The 19183-nt window shown below is 43.1% G+C and overlaps 1 protein-coding gene across 1 annotated transcript in view; it reads right to left on the bottom strand.

The window, feature by feature from the left end:
- LOC120995108 (acidic mammalian chitinase-like) overlaps window positions 1–19183 on the bottom strand; it is an 88030-nt gene that overhangs the window by 33435 nt on the left and 35412 nt on the right. The window contains exons 2-8 of the mRNA XM_040424116.1: window positions 11429–11519; window positions 9829–9858; window positions 8468–8669; window positions 8224–8280; window positions 7947–8112; window positions 6945–7069; window positions 6036–6159 (exon numbers count right to left, since the gene is read on the bottom strand). Coding sequence (XP_040280050.1) covers window positions 6036–6159; window positions 6945–7069; window positions 7947–8112; window positions 8224–8280; window positions 8468–8669; window positions 9829–9858; window positions 11429–11453 — 729 coding nt within the window. The 5' untranslated portion in view covers window positions 11454–11519. The remainder of the gene's footprint in view (window positions 1–6035; window positions 6160–6944; window positions 7070–7946; window positions 8113–8223; window positions 8281–8467; window positions 8670–9828; window positions 9859–11428; window positions 11520–19183) is intronic.

Below are 19183 nucleotides of genomic sequence, written 5' to 3'. Positions count from 1 at the left end.
TACAAACAGTTGTAAAATGGAGTGCACCAATATTTTGAGCCAAAATGATAATGCAAAGTAAGGGTCTGTCTGCAAAACCTAATACACAAGTATGGTTGGGTATGAACTGTTTATTCCCGAGCATTGCCAGCTAATAAAATGCATTTACATGCAGTAATCGTCCCATCTGTATGGAGATGACAGATGGCAATTGCCGTCGTTTATCATAGAAACATAGAATGTGTTGGCAGATAAGAATCATTTGGCCCATCTAGTCTGCCCAATATACTGAATACTATGAATAGCCTCTTGTCTCTATCTTATATGAAGGATGGCCTTATGCCTATCCCATGCATGCTTAAACTTCTTCACTGTATTTGCAGCTACCACTTCTGCAGGAAGGCTATTCCATGCATCCACTACTCTCTCAGTAAAGTAATACTTCTTTTTATTACTTTTAAACCTTTGACCCTCTAATTTAAAACTATGTCCTCTTGTAGCATTTTTTCTTCTTTTAAATACTTTCTCCTCTTTTACCTTGTTGATTCCCTTTATGTATTTAAAAGTTTCTATCATATCCCCTCTGTCTCGTCTTTCTTCCAAGCTATACATGTTAAGGTCCTTTAATCTTTCCCGGTAAGTTTTATCCTGCAATCCATGTACTAGTTTAGTAGCTCTTCTCTGAACTCTCTCCAAAGTATCAATATCCTTCTGGAGATATGGTCTCCAGTACTGCGCACACAATACTCCAAATGAGGTCTCACTAGTGCTCTGTAGAGCGGCATGAGCACCTCCCTCTTTCTACTGTTAATGCCTCTCCCTATACACCCGAGCATTCTGCAAGCATTTCCTGCTGCTCTATGACATTGTCTGCCTACCTTTAAGTCTTCTGAAATAATGACCCCTCAGATACTGAGGTTAGGACTGTATCACTGATTCTATATTCTGCTCTTGGGTTTTTACGCCCCAGGTGCATTATCTTGCACTTATCAACATTAAATTTTAGTCGCCAGATTTTTGACCATTCGTCTAGTTTTCCTAAATCCTTTTCCATTTGGTGTATCCCTCCAGGAACATCAACCCTGTTACAAATCTTTGTGTCATCAGCAAAAAGACACACCTTTCGCTGATAAAGATATTAAACAATATGGGTCCCAGAACAGATCCCTAAGGTACCCCACTGGTAACAAGACCATGGTCTGAATATACTCCATTGACTACAACCCTTTGTTGTCTGTCCCTCAGCCACTGCCTAATCCATTCAACAATATGGGAGTCCAAGCTCAAAGACTGCAATTTATTGAAAAGCCTTCTATGTGGGACAGTATCAAAAGCCTTACTAAAGTCTAGATAAGCGATGTCTACTGCACCTCAGACATCTATTATTTTAGTCACCCAATCAAAAAAATCAACAAGATTAGTTTAACATGATCTCCCTGAAGTAAACCCATGCTGTTTTTCATCTTTCAATCCATGGGATTTTAGATATTCCACAATCCTCTCCTTAAGTATGGTTTCCATTAATTTCTCCACTATTGATGTCAGGCTTACTGGCCTATAGTTGCCCGATTCCTCTCTACTACCTTTCTTGTGAATGGGCACAACAATTGCTCATTTCCAATCTTTTGGGACGACTCCTGTTAACAGTGATTGGTTAAATAAATCTGTTAATGGTTTTGCTAGTTCACTGCTAAGCTCTTTTAATAGCTTTGGGTGTATTCCATCAGGCCCCTGTGACTTATTCGTATTGATTTTAGACAGCTGACTTCGAACCTCTTCCTCTGTAAAGACACATACATCAAAAGATTCATTAGTCTTCCTTCCTAACTGAGGTCCTTTTCCTTAATTTTCCTTTGTAAAAACTGAACAGAAGTATTCATTGAGGCAGTCAGCTAGTTCTTCATCTTCTTCCATATACCTTCCTTCTTTTGTTTTTAATTTGGTAATTCCTTGTTTTAGTTTCCTTTTTTCATTTATGTATCTGAAAAATGTCTTATAGCCTTTTTTCACTAACTGAGCTAATTTCTCTTTTGCCTCTGCTTTAAAAGCTCTTATAACTTGTTTGGCCTCTCTATGCCTAATCTTCTAAATTTCCCTGTCATCCTCGTTTTTTATTTTTTCATAATTACTAAATGCTATCTTTTTGTTTTTAATGATTTGGCCCCTTCTGCTGAGTACCACAGTGGTCTCTTCCTTTTTTTGCTTTTACTGACTGGCCTAATGCAATTATCTGTTGCAATCATCTCCATACAAATTCAGTGTTTGTAGGCAGCACATCACCCTTTACACAGAGCGACAAGCTACAAATAGCAGTGCTATTAAAAAGATAGGAAGTTCACAATAACAGATTAATAATAATAAAAATAGTATTGTACATACTGTCACACATCATTAAGATAAAACAAAGTGGGCAGTACGGTGGCTCAGTGGTTAGCACTGGTGCCTTGGTTAGCGCGGGGGTCCTAGGTTCGAATCCGACCAAGGGCAACATCTGCATGGAGTTTGCATGTTCTCACTGTTTTTGCGTGGGTTTCCTCCGGGTACTCTAGTTTCCTCCCATACTGCATACTGATAAGAACCTTAGACTGTGAGCTCCATTGGGGACAGTTAGATGCTAATGTCTGTAAATCGCTGCAGAATATAGTAGCACTATATAAGTGTATAAAATAAATAAATAAAAGTAGATACAGATGGAAGGGCAAGGAGTTAGAGATCTGGGGTTATTGATGATACATGCCATGCTTTACATACAAATTTGGAATATCTCCTTTGGATTATCTCCTTTGCACATTGGATGTCATATTTGAATTTACTGTATGTATTTATCCTTGCCTTATTTAGTGGGTTATCATGGTGCTTTGTTCCTCACTTTGGATATGCACTTTTTGTGGCTTTAATAAAATAATCTAATCTGAAATAATCTAATCTTGTGTCTCAGAACTGCTGTTAATGGAAAGGTGACTGGAAGGATTCTCTCCATTAATTTCTATGGCAGTTCCAAAAATAGTGAAATAAGCCATGCTTTTCAGAATTCCAATAGAAATGAAAGCAGAGAACTATGGAGGTCATTTACTAACAGATATAGGCCACTTTTTGGCGTATATCTGTCGCAGATTGTGGCGCAAAGGATATTTGCGCTGCAATTTGAAACTTTTCACCGTTCACACCAGGTCTACAAAAGGTAGCATGTTGTAGGTGGGGATTTATCAGTTTCTATGCCTTCAGGTTTTAGGCGTCAAAAATTGTCTAAATCTATGCCAGCAAGGGAGCTGGCGTAGATTTAGATAGGCGGCGCCTCTACATAACTTAGGTGCATTCACCGCCAGCACTAAGGGTATTAAGAACAGCATGCGTGCAGCTGTTGAGGTATGGAGCGTGCTGCTGCAGAGGGTGTCGGCTGTATCATAGAGCAGCAAATGTAGAGAAATCTGCAGCACTCGTCCAATTCAATCAGTGGTGTTTTATTCAGTAGTTAGGCAGCATACATAGCTGCCTAACTACTGAATAAAACATCACTGATTGAATTGGACAAGTGCTGCCGATTTTTCTACATTGCTGTTCCTACAGGGATCCCAAGCAAGTACTCCTCACCGCGTGCACCGCATTGCCCTGGATGCATACCAGGTGACTTGAACATTGAATATGGAATTAAGGTATCCCACTAAGGGGCTTGGAATGCTGCTTATCATTTTTTTTATATCTGTATCATAGAGCAGACACCCGACCGCAATGACAGGGAATCCCCCATCATTTAACCCCCCAGGTGCTGCAATCAAAACTGATCGTGGCACCTTTAAGGTAGGGCAGAGGGATGCAGCTACCTCTGTCTTCCGTTCAGAGCCCCTACAGTGAAACTGTGGGGCTATGACTGGATACCATGGCAGCCTGGATGCTTGTGAAGCCTTCCATGCCTGCATTGGTAAGATCACTGCTGCTGTGTGCACAAAGCACAGGGCAGCAGGGAGCATGTGAAAATCCTATTCACCCTAATAGATCTCTAAAAGTTTCAAAAAAAGCTGAATCTGAAGTATCTAGTCAATGCATTATCCAATTAGAATCATACTGTGGAAAAAGTAGATAAACCCATTAAGAGTTTTCCCTATTCAGTTAAAGGGACATTAGACCAAAATCCAAAAAAATAAAACGAAGAACAGACAAAATGTTACATAATCTCCTTATTTTTCTTGCTCCTCTCCTGTCCTATATCACAACTGCAATCCATAAAAAATATAATAGACAATGTATTCTTCTCTTAGGCCAGGTTCATATCTGCATAATGAACTCCGGCACTGTGTTCTGCTCACTGTATCAGGTATATTTGCTGGCTTTCGGATGGACAAATAATACTACATGCAGCATTTTTGTCCAGCCAAAAACTGGCATATATACCGGGAAGCGACCAGATCCCTGGCAGGGATTCCCATTATATATTATAAGCCTATTATAGATTCCCATTACAGATTATCTTCTCAGAGGGCGAGAAGATATGGCTGCAGCCTAAGAGAAGAATACACTGTTTTCTATTTTATTTTTCATAGTCTGCAATTAGACGCGACAGCTGCCATCTCAATGACGTGCACTACACAGGCTTTAAAAAAGGACCGTATAATCTTTGGGCTTGCTGTATTATTGTTGCACTATTTACAGCTGGATTAATTAAAGATATTCATGTTAAATTGCATAATTTGGAGTGCCGTCTGAGGTTGTTTGTCTACATAACATTGGTCCACAGGTGGAGTGGGACCTCAAAGGGATGAGCACACAATAGAAGCTTTGAAGATTGAATAGTGCTGTTGCCATCGATTGTGTACTACAATTATGACACTGAACAAAGCAAGAACATAAGATAAGTGGATATTAGGCTTAGTTGGTTGTTCTATTTTTTTGTATATTGGGCAAAAAAATATAATAGGTTCTTATTAATAATTTTACACTGTTTGGCTTTTTGCAGCTGACTGGGTGTCTGACAGCTTGGTCTCAAGCTACACACTGTCCTCTCCTCAACAATCTTTTAACCTAATTTTTAATCAAAGATTTGGGCATAAATCAGTTTAGAAGACATAACATGACATCTACATGGATAACATATTTCCCCACATTTGTTTAGACAGAGATGTGGTAGGGGAATTACTATGGTGATTTTTTTATTATTAATACAGTATGTTGTACAGTCTCAAATTTACATGGACTCTCCTGGCAAATTTGAGCTGTTCTGCGGCAAAATGAGTGGGGCTTATTTGAGCACCTCCCATAAATGGGCATTCTCAGCAGGTTTGGCATTCCCAGGGTATGGCTTATATGGTAAGTATGTTGCTTGGCTCAGTAAAGTATTCTTTCCTGCTTGTTCACATCTACATGAGAGGTTCTGTTTAGTGTATCCTTCACCGTTTGAGGCATTAAGTTCATAAAAAAAAGGGGGGAAAAAAGATAAACTCCTGTATGCAGGACTTTTGTCTGGTTAAAAAGCTGTTTTCCTAACACAAAAATTATAGCCAATTGGGTCTGTTTGGCTTGGTTCATGTGCCATTATTTTTGTTATTCTGCTCATCTAACAATGGGAACCCAGCCTTATCCCTAAAAGCCCCTTACATGAAATCTTCATATCAAAAAAGTTTTGATCTGCAACAATAAATGTATAAAAAGTCGAGCCAAATTGTTCCTCTAACTTCCAAGAATAAAGGGAATCGGTCAACCAGTTTTATGCTGCCCAATCTGAAGCCAGTATAAACTGCTGACAGAGATCCTTCTCCAAGTTACTTGTAGTGACCCAGTCATTTTGACAAATCAATATTCAACAGCTCAAGAGTGAACTTAGTAAACTATACCAGCTCAGAAGTCTTCACATTCATGAGTTCCTTACTCTCCTGACCCTCTGCGGATGATTGATAGTTTTCGTCTTATATTGTGTACAATTTAAGTAAGTGGCCTAGCGTTTTAGTAGGGTCTCTGTCAACAGTTTGGGCTGCCCTCAGATAGGGCAACATAAAACTGCTGTCAAATTCCCTTTAACTTTACCTCCAACATAAAAATAAAAAAATAAAATAATAATTTCTTACAATGTTGAAGTATTGTAATTCTCCGTAGTCAGTGGAACCTTTGCACAGAGGGCTGTTGTGTCCAGATTGAGTGTCCCACCCACCATGAAAATCATAAGTCATCACACTGATAAAATCCAGCAATCTACGAAGAAACAGAGCAAAGTCATTCCTTGTTCCTTTCTTAAAAGGGTATTCCCACAATACAAACTTATCACCTGTCCCGAGGATAGGGAATAAGTATTTGATTGGTGGACGTCCGACTGCAAGCACCTCCACCAATCATGAAAACAAGGGCCCATTCTCCAAAATGAATGGATCGATGGTTAAGCTTGACTATACATTTTGATTTTTTTCTCTATGGAACTGTCAGAGACATTTCCAGCAGTCCTGTAGAGTAGTGTTTCTTACCTCCAGTCCTCAGGGCCTATTTGCCAGTCATGTTTTAAGGCTTTCCTTACTATTGAGCAGGTGATACAATAAAATTCTGTGGGATGTTCTCAAATCATGACGTGCGGGTGGGCCCTGAGAACCTGAAGTTCAGGAACACTGCTATAGAAAGTGAAAGCAGCAGCAGCGTGCATGCTTGAGCTGCTGCTCTATTCATTCACAGTAACAGGAACTAAGCGGTCATGATTGTTGGGGTTCTTTGCAGTTTGACCCCCCCCCCCCTCCCTTCCCTCTGGTCTATCAGATGCTTTGGTTGATCAGATACTATGCTGTGGATAGGGGATGTTTGCATTGTGGTAATATCTTTGAGGCTGTACTAAAATGTATCTTTATAATTTACAAAAATACTGTCAAACTCATGTTTTTCTATTACGCAATGAAAACCACAATAGATGACAGACAAGTCATGCTACAGAAGATTACAGAACCTTAAGAACTTCCTCTTTACTACATCCCCTTGATTTACTGGCTTAGACTTACTGTCCGATCTTTGCTATCTCATATCCAGCATCGATGGTGCCTTTTCCTGCTGACACTGCTGCTGTGATTAGGAGTCGAGGAAGACCTGAGGTTCTTGCTTCTTCAGTAAATGCAGCAAGCATTTCCTAATACAGAAAAAATTATAAAGCAACACAATTAAGTAGGACTTGATAACAAAATGTGTTCTTCTGTTTACCATGCAGCAAGTCCATTGCTCCATAGCCAATAGGAAATTTCTGTTTAATTTACCTATAAAGATGCTAAGAAAATCAGTAAATATTACATATGCAAGATTTGCAGCAACAGGGAAATAATTGAAGCGGGTTTCCAATCCATTCATACTGATGGCCTGTCCTCAGGATAGGCCATCAATATCTGAACCTCTGGGGTCCTTGCACCACAATCAATCAGCTGCTCTACAGTAGCTTGCAAGAACAGTAACCCCATCCAATGTGAATACTGTAACACTGCTGCCCTTGACTTTAAATGGAGCAGTGCTGCAGTAACCAGCACCGTCCACTACAGTTAGTTCAAACATCAACTTCCGTACACTACACTACACTAAACAGCAGAAATAAAATGTGGCATACTGCATTAAATGCTGTAATGACATGCAGTGCCCAAAGAAGATTGTATGGCCATGAGCCTAGTCAGATACAGATATTACTGCCGGATCTGGTTGTGAGGTTTTGGCCAGACAAAAACTTCTGCATGCAATGGTTTTTGTCCGACTGAAAGCAGTCATTTTCCCGGAAAGAGATTGGATATCATTATTGTCAATGTTGTCCAGCAGTAAACAGCAGTATCTGGCTAGGCTGGATTTGGTGAACTACGGCAAGCTGTTCTCTGTCAGAACAGCCGGCCGAATACGTTTAATGTAAATGTGAACGTACCCTAGAAAATACTCAAAACTGGTTTGTGATGTGTAATATGAAAAGCAAATTCACATTGTTAACTTTCTGAAAAAAGTTGTATACCATCAGATCTAATTTAGATCCCCACCTGTATCAGTACAGTAAATCGCTGCTTATCCTCTGGAGGACTTCCTCGAGATCCTGGATATTCAAAATCAAGGTCTATTCCATCAAAATTATTTTGTTGTAGATATGCAATCACAGATTTAATGAAAATTGACCGGTTTCCAGAAGAAGCAACCATATCTGTGAACCTAAATGCCAGAAAGTAGTATCATTTTAGAGCTGATTTTAGCACATATATTCATATATATATATATATATATATATATATATATATATATACAGTATAAACATATGCTTACTTCTGTGTTCCAAAGTTCCAACCACCGATTGCCAATAATGTTACCAGGTTTTTATTTCTGAAACAAAAGGGGGAAAAAATCATTTGGTTTATACAGGATACTTGAGCTGGATGGATGGGTATAACTTACAGTGTAGGACTAGAATGAATGCAGTTTGCACAATACATAATTAACAGACATGGACTGTATTGACTCTTGTGAGCAAATCCAAGAAAGACATGAACAAATTTGTTATAATACTAACTTCTGCTTTAGGTCGTTAAACTGTTTGTATAAGACATCATCATTCCACTCATATGGCGCAATCTTATGCTCATTCATGGTGGCGAAGGCATATACAAGATGTGTGCAGAGCTGCGGGTCGATATTCCCTGGCACATACTTTCCCTGGTCAGGCCGATACTGTGACCAGTTTGTAAAGTAACAAACCAGTTTGTAAGTAGAACCTGAAAAGGTATAGAAACATTAATTTGATACTTTTTAAATGTAAATACACTTTTATTAATTGTGCCGTACATATTAATTTTGTTAGTAACATATCCAACATACACTCATTGGCAAAAAAACAAACACCCAGATAGATATGTGGGATTGCTGAAAAACGCAGCATGCAGTTATGTCTCAGGCAGATATATAAATGATTACAAGTAAGTCTGATTAGACACTGGGTATTGACACAAGAAGGGTTAAAAGTGCTTTCTCCATTGCCATATAAAAAGGCTTTCAGAAGCTACTTTTGGGTGGTGTACCTCTTGATGAGAGAATGTTCACTGCTAGACATGCCTCTATGATAAACTTGAATACATTTTGCCTTGATGACAGACTTTGAGAGGGGACGCATTTATTGGAATGAGAGAAACAGGATGGTCAATTTGACTAACTACAGATTGAAAACTGTATCATCTCTAGCGATTAATCCAGTTATGTTTGGTATATGATGAAGGCCAGGTTTCAATATGGAGGCCTTATGGTGAGTGCTTCTATCCTGCCTTTGCTGGAGTGACAGACTTCCCCCAACTGCTGGTGCGAAGTTCTGGTTTTCTATCGCATACGACAGTGGGTTATTCCTTGTAGTGATTCGAGAGACCCTAACAGCTCAGCGATATGTGTAGGACTTCCAGCTGGCATTATTCAGCAGGATAATGCCCCCTCACACACAGCAAGAGTTTCGTAGGAATGTCTCCACCAGAGGGCAACATTTCCTTGGCCGATTTATTGTCAGTCAAGCATTTATGGGACCAGCTGGGCTGCCATCATCAACAACCTACGACAGTGCAGGATTTACTGTCCCAGCTGCAACATCTATGGACAAATGTTCCGCAGGATACCATAATGAACTTGTATGCCTCCTATCCCCAATAAACTTATCCTATCACTCTAATATTGTAATCACTTACATATATCATCATTATATTCACACATATAAAGTCCTATTCCAACAGCTCCTTCTTTGTGCTTTTTTTTATTTATTTTTGTCAATGAGGGTTTATAAGAAATCTGTTTACTTTTCTACTATATTTTGTTACATTTTTGCATTCTTTCTTTGTAACAGTTAGTTTTTTTAAATAAATTTATATCTACATATTAAATAAATTAATCTCTTACCCAGCTGAACATGCAGCAGCAGAAATAGACCTGTGTCATAGAGAAAAAAGAAACATCATTTTAATACAATAGCAACTAGATGGCATAGTGAAATCAATAACAAATCCTCAAAAACCCATCGGGTGGAGGGTGAAAGACCTCATAGGGACATATTAAGCACGTTATGTAGCAATACAGCAAGTATGTTCCAAATGTGTGAAAACATCAATATAAGGCTAAGTTCACACTTGCATTGAGTTTTCCGTTCTTCTAATCAGACAGAAGGACAAAAAAATGAAAAATAAGACTAGTCTCACACTAGCAGCACAGCCTTCTGGCAGGGAATTGACCAGAAAAAACACTGCTTCATTTTCTCATATTTGCCGGGTTTTGGTCGGATCTCTGCTGGACCCCATTATAGTTTATGGGGCTGTACGGCATTCTGGCAGTGCCGGATCTGTAAACACTATGTCCTAGGCTCTAGGGGATGTAACACTGGGAGAGTCACTTACAGAGAAGGATTTGGGTGTCCTTGTAGATCGGAGATTAAATAACAGCATACAATGTCAGTCAGCTGCTTCTAAGGCCACCAGGATATTGTCATGCATTAAATGAGGCATGGACTCGCGGGGCAGGGATGTAACACTACCACTTTACAAAGCGTCGGTGCGGCCTCATCTGGAATATGCAGTCCAGTTCTGGGCACCAGTCCATAGAAAGGACGCACTGCAGCTGGAAAAAGTACAGAGGAGAGCGACTAAAGTGATAAGGGGAATGGAGGGTCTTAGTTATAAAGAAATATTAAAAGAATTACATTTATTTTGTCTCGAGAAGAGACGTCTAAGGAGGGACATGATTAACCTATACAAATATATAAATGGGCCATACAAAAATACTGTGAAAAACTGTTCCATGTCAAATGCCCTCAAAAGACAAGGGGGCACTGCCTCTCACTGGAGAGAAAAAAAGTTTAGTCTCCAGAAGCGTCAAAGCTTCTTTACTGTAAGAACTGTGAATCTGTGGAATAGACTTCCTCAGGACATGGTCACAGCAGGAACATTGGACAGTTTTATAAAGGGTTTAGATGAATTCTTAAAAATAAACAACATTAATGCTTATGAAAAAGTGTAGAAATCTGGGTCTCACTTCTTTCTGGGATTCGTATCCCCACCTATCCCTTGGTTGAACTTGATGGACTTATGTATTTTTTCAACCGTATTAACTATGTAACTAATGTGAATCTAGGCTTACTAATAAGTCTTATTTTTAGGATCAGTTGTGATCAGTTTGCAGCATTTTGTGTCAGTTCTGTCTGACATCACTTAGGGCACGTTCGCATCTACGGCAACAGATCCACCCTGCTGTCCTGGCATAGAGCAGTCTGCCAGATTTTACCTGATCTTGCATTTGTGGATTCTACAATTCACTGACCTAAGATCTCTCATGCATCTCATCCAGATGGAAAACTAGCTTGTGTGAAAGATGCAAACCAATCACAATTAATGCTGAAAATAAGATGGATCTGTTACTTTTTGTTCTTCTGACAGTTTAGAAAAATGGAAAAGTCAAAAAAGACACATGAATGAGCCCTTACATTGTTAACATTTTAACATTGTCTTACCCGCCCAAAGCAGCATCTTGCTCATTTTGAACTGCCCTGAGATTGCCGATGGTGCTTTATTGAGAAGGATTTCTTGCTATCAGTTTGGGAGCTGCACAGGTGGAAATAACAAATCCTTTAGTGACAGGTCTTGAGAAAAAAAAGTCTAAAACACATGGGAGTTTGATATGGAATACTGGCAATGATTCGGAAATTATGAAGTCTGATAAAGGTGCAGTGATATTATACATCCCAAGGCAGCCAGTGCCAAAGCAACACTAATGGCATTTAAAACTGAAAAGCTATAAAATGGATATTAACATCCCCTTATAAATCTATATCCCCTTTGAAAGCAAGTAAACCACCATGTAGCACCTTGAAACACATGGCTTTCTTATAAAAATGTGCTCCTATAATTCCAAGAAATGTGTGTATACATATATATATATATATATATATATATATATAGTGGGGTTTCGCTCTGGTAGACAGGATTAGCGGACGCAGTATAGAGGCAATAACAAGTTCTTTGGATCAAACAGTTCTGTGTTTTATTCACACTTTAGGCAAGTGACAAAACAAGCAGTCATATTCAAACAAAAAGTCACCTTGCGGTGTTGGTGGTAATTCACACCATGCGGCAATTCTGCCTCAAAGAGTCCTTGCTGATAGCAGCACCAACCGGTTTTCACGCCAAACAGGTAGCAAGCCTTCATCCAGACACAAGGCTCCCAGATCCCAACACAGAGACATGGCTTCTGAGCCCAGCTGCCTATTTAAGGACAACCAGGTGCTGCCAAAACCCGGATCGGCATTTAAAATCCGGTCCGGTATTTGATCTCACCTGGCTGTAAATAAGCCCAGCAGCACATGCTGGGAGGAAAATACCTGTTTTCCAAGACCAAACCTCTCACTGTGTCACAAAATATATATACACACACACATATATTTATACAACTAAGGGTGGGTTCACACTAGCATTAAGGATTCCGTTATGGCTTTCCATTATAACATGGTTATAATGGAAAATAACGGAATGCCCAGACAGAATGCAAAACGGAAGCCTTTAAAAGGCATTCCGTTTGCTTTCCTTCCTAATGAAAGTCTATGGGAAAGCATAACGGATCCGTCTGTGTTCCGTCTTGCATAACAGGACCCAGACAGGTCTGTTTTATTCCCATAGACTTCTATTAGGACGGAAAGCAAACGGAATGCCTTTTAAAGGCTTCCGTTTTGCATTCCGTCATAATACAAGTCTATGGGCAGAAGAACGGATCCATCCTTCCGTCTTATGGATTCCGTTATTTTCAGTTATAACCATGTTATAACAGAAAGCCATAACGGAATCCCTAACGCTAGTGTGAACCCACCCTAAGACTTTTCGATCCTTTGTGGGTGGGTGGGGTAGCTACATTCAGTGCATCTGGCTTCTTCTGCTTCGCCGCTACCAACCTTGAAATCATAGAGACTGTCAAACAAGAGGAGAAGGCAGTGGATGGAGTTACTAGCAGAGCAATAGTGCACAACACGAAGCGGCCCTGTGGTGCACCAACTTTTTTTGCATAAAAATAAAAAAAAATATTTCTCAACATTAGAAGACCAAACTTTCACAAGTGACATATAGTTATGTTTCACGGCATCTAACATACATGGTGGTATGCTTAGTTTGAAACAGCCAAACTGTATAAAAAAAGAAATGGATCGCACATCCACATTCCTTGCATTGATCTATTGCTGCTAGCCATAATAAAAAAAAAAAAAAAAACATGTCAATGAGGAACTTTATATATGTTTTTTTCAAAAAAAATGCATAGGCCCACTCACTACATCACACTGGCAATTTCCTAATGTCCCACTAATTTCCTAATGTCACATGTAAAAGCAAACAATAAAAACATAAACATTGGTATTGCCACATCCAAAAATGTCCAAACTATTTAACTATAAAAACATTCATGTGCAAAGAACACCTCAAGAGCGAAAAAATATGGCCAATTTGCTGTCTTTTTTGCCACCCCCATGCCCCTCCAAAAAATTAAAATAACAAAATACCAATAAAACCTACAGCCCGCCTGGCAAAATCCAAGCCTTCATACAGTTCTGTAGCAGAAATATAAAAAAGTTATGGGTGTCAGAATATGGCGATGCAAAGATAAAATTATTTTCAAAAGTTTTTCTTTTTGTAAAAATTGTAAAGTACTGTATAATAAAAAAAAACGATATCAATTTGGTAATCTCTGTAATCAACCCTCAGAATAAGGCTACTTTCACACCTGCGTTCGGGTGTCCGCTCGTGAGCTCCGTTTGAAGGGGCTCACAAGCGGCCCCGAACGCAGCCGTTCAGCCCTAATGCATTCTCAGTGGAGGCGGATCCGCTGAGAATGCATCAGTCTGCCAGCGTTCAGCCTCCGCTCCGCTCAGCGAGCGGACACCTGAACGCTGCTTGCAGCGTTCGGGTGTCCGCCTGGCCGTGCGGAGGCGAGCGGATCCGTCCAGACTTACAATGTAAGTCAATGGGGACGGATCCGTTTGAAGATGACACTATATGGCTCAATCTTCAAACGGATCCGCCCCCATTGACTTTCAATGTAAAGTCTGGACGGATCCGTTCAGGCTACTTTTACACTTAGAAATTTTTCTAAGTTATAATGCAGACGGATCCGTTCTGAACGGATGCAAACGTCTGCATTATAGGAGCGGATCCGTCTGATGAAACATCAGACGGACCCGCTCCGAACGCTAGTGTGAAAGTAGTCTAAGATTGTCATTTATTATTTTTTTTGCTAACAGTAAATGTTGTAAAAACAAACCCCCTAAAAGTAGCAGGATTTGATTTTCCTATTTCACCTCGCAAAGAATATCTTCCTGTTTTCCCTTACAAGATATGGAAAATTAAATAGTGCTATTTAAAAGAGGAACTTCTCACACAAAATACAAGCCCTCATATGGCTAAGGAAAAGTAAAAACAGGCCATTGTCAGATATTTTTAAGCCCCGGCACCCAGACAGAGGAGAGAGGTCCCATAGCAGAGAATCAGGCTTCATGTCACCCACCACTGGAACAGGCCACTGTCAGATATTTTTAGGCCCCGGCACTCAGACAGAGGAGAGAGGTTCCATAGCAAAGTTTCAGGCTTCATGTCATAGCAGAGAATCAGGCTTCATGTCACCCACCACTGGAAAAGGCCACTGTCAGATATTTTTAGGCCCCGGCAACCAGACACAGGAGAGAGGTCCCATAGCAGAGAATCAGGCTTCATGTCAACCACCACTGGAACAGGCCATTGTCAGATATTTTTAGGCCCCGGCACCCAGACAGAGGAGAGAGGCCCCATAGCAGAGATTCAGGCTTCATGTCATAGCAGAGAATCAGGCTTCATGTCATAGCAGAGAATCAGGCTTCATGTCACCCACCAATGGAACAGGCCATTGTCAGATATTTTTAGGCCCCGGCACCCAGACAGAAGAGAGAGGCCCCATAGCAGAGATTCAGGCTTCATGTCATAGCAGAGAATCAGGCTTCATGTCACCCACCACTGGAACAGGCCATTGTCAGATATTTTCAGGCCCCGGCACCCAGACAGAGGAGAGAGGCCCCATAGCAGAGATTCAGGCTTCATGTCATAGCAGAGAATCAGGCTTCATGTCACCCACCACTGGAACAGGCCACTGTCAGATATTTTTAGGCCCCGGCACCCAGACAGAGGAGAGAGACCCCATAGCAGAGATTCAGGCTTTATGTCATAGCAGAGAATCAGGCTTCATGTCACCCACCAATGGAACAGGCCATTGTCAGATATTTTTAGGCCCCGGCACCCAGACAGAGGAGAGAGGTCCCCTAGCAGAGATTCAGGCTTCATGTCATAGCAGAGAATCAGGCTTCATGTCACCCACCACTGGAACAGGCCACTGTCAGATATTTTTAGGCCCCGGCACCCAGACAGTGGAGAGAGGCTCCATAGCAGAGATTCAGGCTTCATGTCATAGCAGAGAATCAGGCTTCATGTCACCCACCACTGGAACAGGCCATTGTCAGATATTTTTAGGCCCCAGCAACCAGACAGAGGAGAGAGGCCCCATAGCAGATAATCAGGCTTCATGTCATAGCAGAGAATCAGGCTTCATGTCACCCACCAATGGAACAGGCAATTGTCAGATATTTTTAGGCCCCGGCACCCAGACAGAGGATAGAGGTCCCCTAGCAGAGATTCAGGCTTCATGTCATAGCAGAGAATCAGGCTTCATGTCACCCACCTTCGAACAGGCCACTGTCAGATATTTTTAGGCCCCGGCACCCAGACAGAGGAGAGGTTCATTCAACTTTGGGTTGCCCCGCAATATAATGGTAAAATTAAAAAAAGAGGATTGAATGAGGAAGTGCCCTGGAGTACAAGAATATATGGTTAAGGGGAGGTAGTTATAAATGTCTAATCTGCATAAGGGATGGACAGGTCCTGTGGGATCCATGCCTGGTTCATTTTTATAAACGTCAGCTTGTCCACATTGGCTGTAGACAGGCGGCTGCGTTTGTCTGTAATGACGCCCCCTGCCGTGCTGAATACACGTTCAGACAAAACGCTGGCCGCCGGGCAGACCAGCACCTCCAAGGCATAAAAGGCTAGCTCTGGCCACGTGGACAATTTGGAGACCCAGAAGTTGAATGGGGCCGAACCATCAGTCAGTACGTGGAGGGGTGTGCACACGTACTGTTCCACCATGTTAGTGAAATGTTGCCTCCTGCTAACACGTTCCGTATCAGGTGGTGGTGCAGTTAGCTGTGGCGTGGTGACAAAACTTTTCCACATCTCTGCCATGCTAACCCTGCCCTCAGAGGAGCTGGCCGTGACACAGCTGCGTTTGCGACCTCTTGCTCCTCCTCTGCCTTAGCCTTGGGCTTCCACTTGTTCCCCTGTGACATTTGGGAATGCTCACAGTAGCGCGTCTACCAACGTGCGCTTGTACTCGCGCATCTTCCTATCATGCTCCAGTGCAGGAAGTAAGTTGGGCACATTGTCTTTCTACTGGGGATCCAGCAGGGTGGCAACCCAGTAGTCCGCACACGTTAAAATGTGGGCAACTCTGCTGTCATTGCGCAGGCACTACAGCATGTAGTCGCTCATGTGTGCCAGGCTTCCCATAGGTAAAGACAAGCTGTCCTCTGTGGGAGGCGTATCGTCATCATCCTCCGTTTCCCCCCAGCCACGCACCAGTGATGGGCCCGAGCTGCGTTGGATGCCACCCCGCTGTGAACATGCTTCATCCTCATCCTCCTCCACCTCCTCCTCATCCTCATCCTCCAATAGTGGGCCCTGGCTGGCCACATTTGTACCTGGCCTCTGCTGTTGCAAAAAAACTCGTTCTGAGTCACTTCTAAGAGACTGGCCTGAAAGTGCTAAAAATGACCCCTCTTCCTCCTCTACCATCATCGCCCTAAGTGTTTTCTCAAGGAGACATAGAAGTGGTATTGTAACGCTGATAACGGCGTCATCGCCACTGGCCATGTTGGTGGAGTACTCGAAACAGGGCACACAGGTCTCGCATGGAGGCCCAGTCATTGGTGGTGAAGTGGTGCTGTTCCGCAGTGCGACTGACCCGTGCGTGCTGCAGCTGAAACTCCACTATGGCCTGCTGCTGCTCGCACAGTCTGTCCAGCATGTACAAGGTGGAGTTCCACCTGGTGGGCACGTTGCATAGGAGGCGGTGAGCGGGAAGGCCGAAGTTACACTGTAGAGCAGACAGCCGAGCGGCGGCAGGATGAGAATGCCGGGAGCGCGCACAGACGGCCCGCACTTTATGCAGCAGCTCTGACATGTCGGGGTAGTTGTGAATGAACTTCTGCACCACCAAATTCAGCACATGCGCCAGGCAAGGGATGTGCGTCAAACCGGCTAGTCCCAGAACTGCGACGAGATTTCGCCCATTATCGCACACCACCAGGCCGGGCTTGAGGCTCACTGGCAGCAACCACTCGTCGGTCTGTTGTTCAATACCCCGCCACAACTCCTGCGTGGTGTGGGGCCTGTCCCCCAAACATATGAGTTTCAGAATGGCTTGCTGACGTTTACCCCGGGCTGTGCTGAAGTTGGTGGTGAAGGTGTGTGGCTGACTGGATGAGCAGGTGGAAGAAGAGGAGGAGGAAGCCGAGTAGGAGGAGGTGGCTACAGGAGGCAAAGAATGTTGCCCTGCGATCCTTGGCGGCGGAAGGACGTGCGCCAAAGAGCTCTCCGCCTGGGGCACAGCCGCCACTACATTTACCCAGTGTGCAGTTAGGGAAATATAGCGTCCCTAGCCGTGCTTACTGGTCCAAGTATCTGTGGTTAGGTGGACCTTGCAACAGATGGCGTTGCGCAGTGCACACTTGATTTTATCGGATACTTGGTTGTGCAGGGAAGGCACGGCTCTCTTGGAGTAGTAGTGGCGGCTGGGAACAACATACTGTGGGACAGCAAGCGACATGAGCTGTTTGAAGCTGTCTGTGTCCACCAGCCTGAATGACAGCATTTCATAGGTCAGTAGTTTAGAAATTCTGGCATTCAGGGCCAGGGATCGAGGGTGGCTAGGTGGGAATTTACGCTTTCTCTCAAATGTTTGTGAGATGGAGAGCTGAACGCTGCCGTGTGACATGGTGGAGGTGCTTGGTGAGTGAGGTGGTGGTGTTGGTGGTACATCCTCTGTTTGCTGGGCGGCAGGTGCCAACGTTCCTCCCGAGGTGGAGGAAGAGGCCGAGGCAGCAGCAGAAGAGGTAGCAGGGGGAGCCTGATTGAGTTCCTTGTTTTTAAGGTGTTTACTCCACTGCAGTTCATGCTTTTCATGCAGATGCCTGGTCATGCAGGTTGTGCTAAGGTTCAGAACGTTAATGCCTCGCTTCAGGCTCTGATGGCACAGCGTGCAAACCACTCGGGTCTGGTCGTCAGCACATTGTTTGAAGAACTGCCATGCCAGGGAACTCCTTGAAGCTGCCTTTGGGGTGCTCGGTCCCAGGTGGCGGTGGCCAGTAGCAGGCGAACTCTCTTGGCGGCGGGTGTTCTGCTTTTGCCCACTGCTCCCTCTTTTGCTACGCTGTTGGCTCGGTCTCACCACTGCCTCTTCCTCTGAACTCTGAAAGTCAGTGGCACAAGCTTCATTCCATGTGGGGTCTAGGACCTCATCGTCCCCTGCATCGTCTTCCACCCAGTCTTCCTCCCTGACCTCTGGTTCAGTCTGCACACTGCAGAAAGATGCAGCAGTTGGTACCTGTGTTTCATCATCATCAGAGACGTGTTGAGGTGGTATTCCCATGTCCTCATGATCAGGAAACATAAGTGGTTGTGCGTCAGTGCATTCTATGTCTTCCACCGCTGGGGAAGGGCTAGGTGGATGCCCTTGGGAAACCCTGCCAGCAGAGTCTTCAAACAGCATAAGAGACTGCTGCATAACTTGAGGCTCAGACAGTTTCCCTGATATGCATGGGGGTGATGTGACAGACTGATGGGCTTGGTTTTCAGGCGCCATCTGTGCGCTTTCTGCAGAAGACTGGGTGGGAGATAATGTGAACGTGCTGGATCCACTGTCGGCCACCCAATTGACTAATGCCTGTACCTGCTCAGGCCTTACCATCCTTAGAACGGCATTGGGCCCCACCAAATATCGCTGTAAATTCTGGCGGCTACTGGGACCTGAGGTAGTTGGTTCACTAGGACGTGTGGCTGTGGCAGAACGGCCACGTCCTCTGCCAGCACCAGAGAGTCCACTAACACCACCACAACCATGTCCGCGTCCGCGTCCCTTACTAGATGCA

Source organism: Bufo bufo, chromosome 3 (genome assembly GCF_905171765.1).
Source record: "Bufo bufo chromosome 3, aBufBuf1.1, whole genome shotgun sequence".
NCBI lineage: Eukaryota > Metazoa > Chordata > Amphibia > Anura > Bufonidae > Bufo > Bufo bufo.
This window is presented reverse-complemented; position numbering and strand designations above follow the sequence as displayed.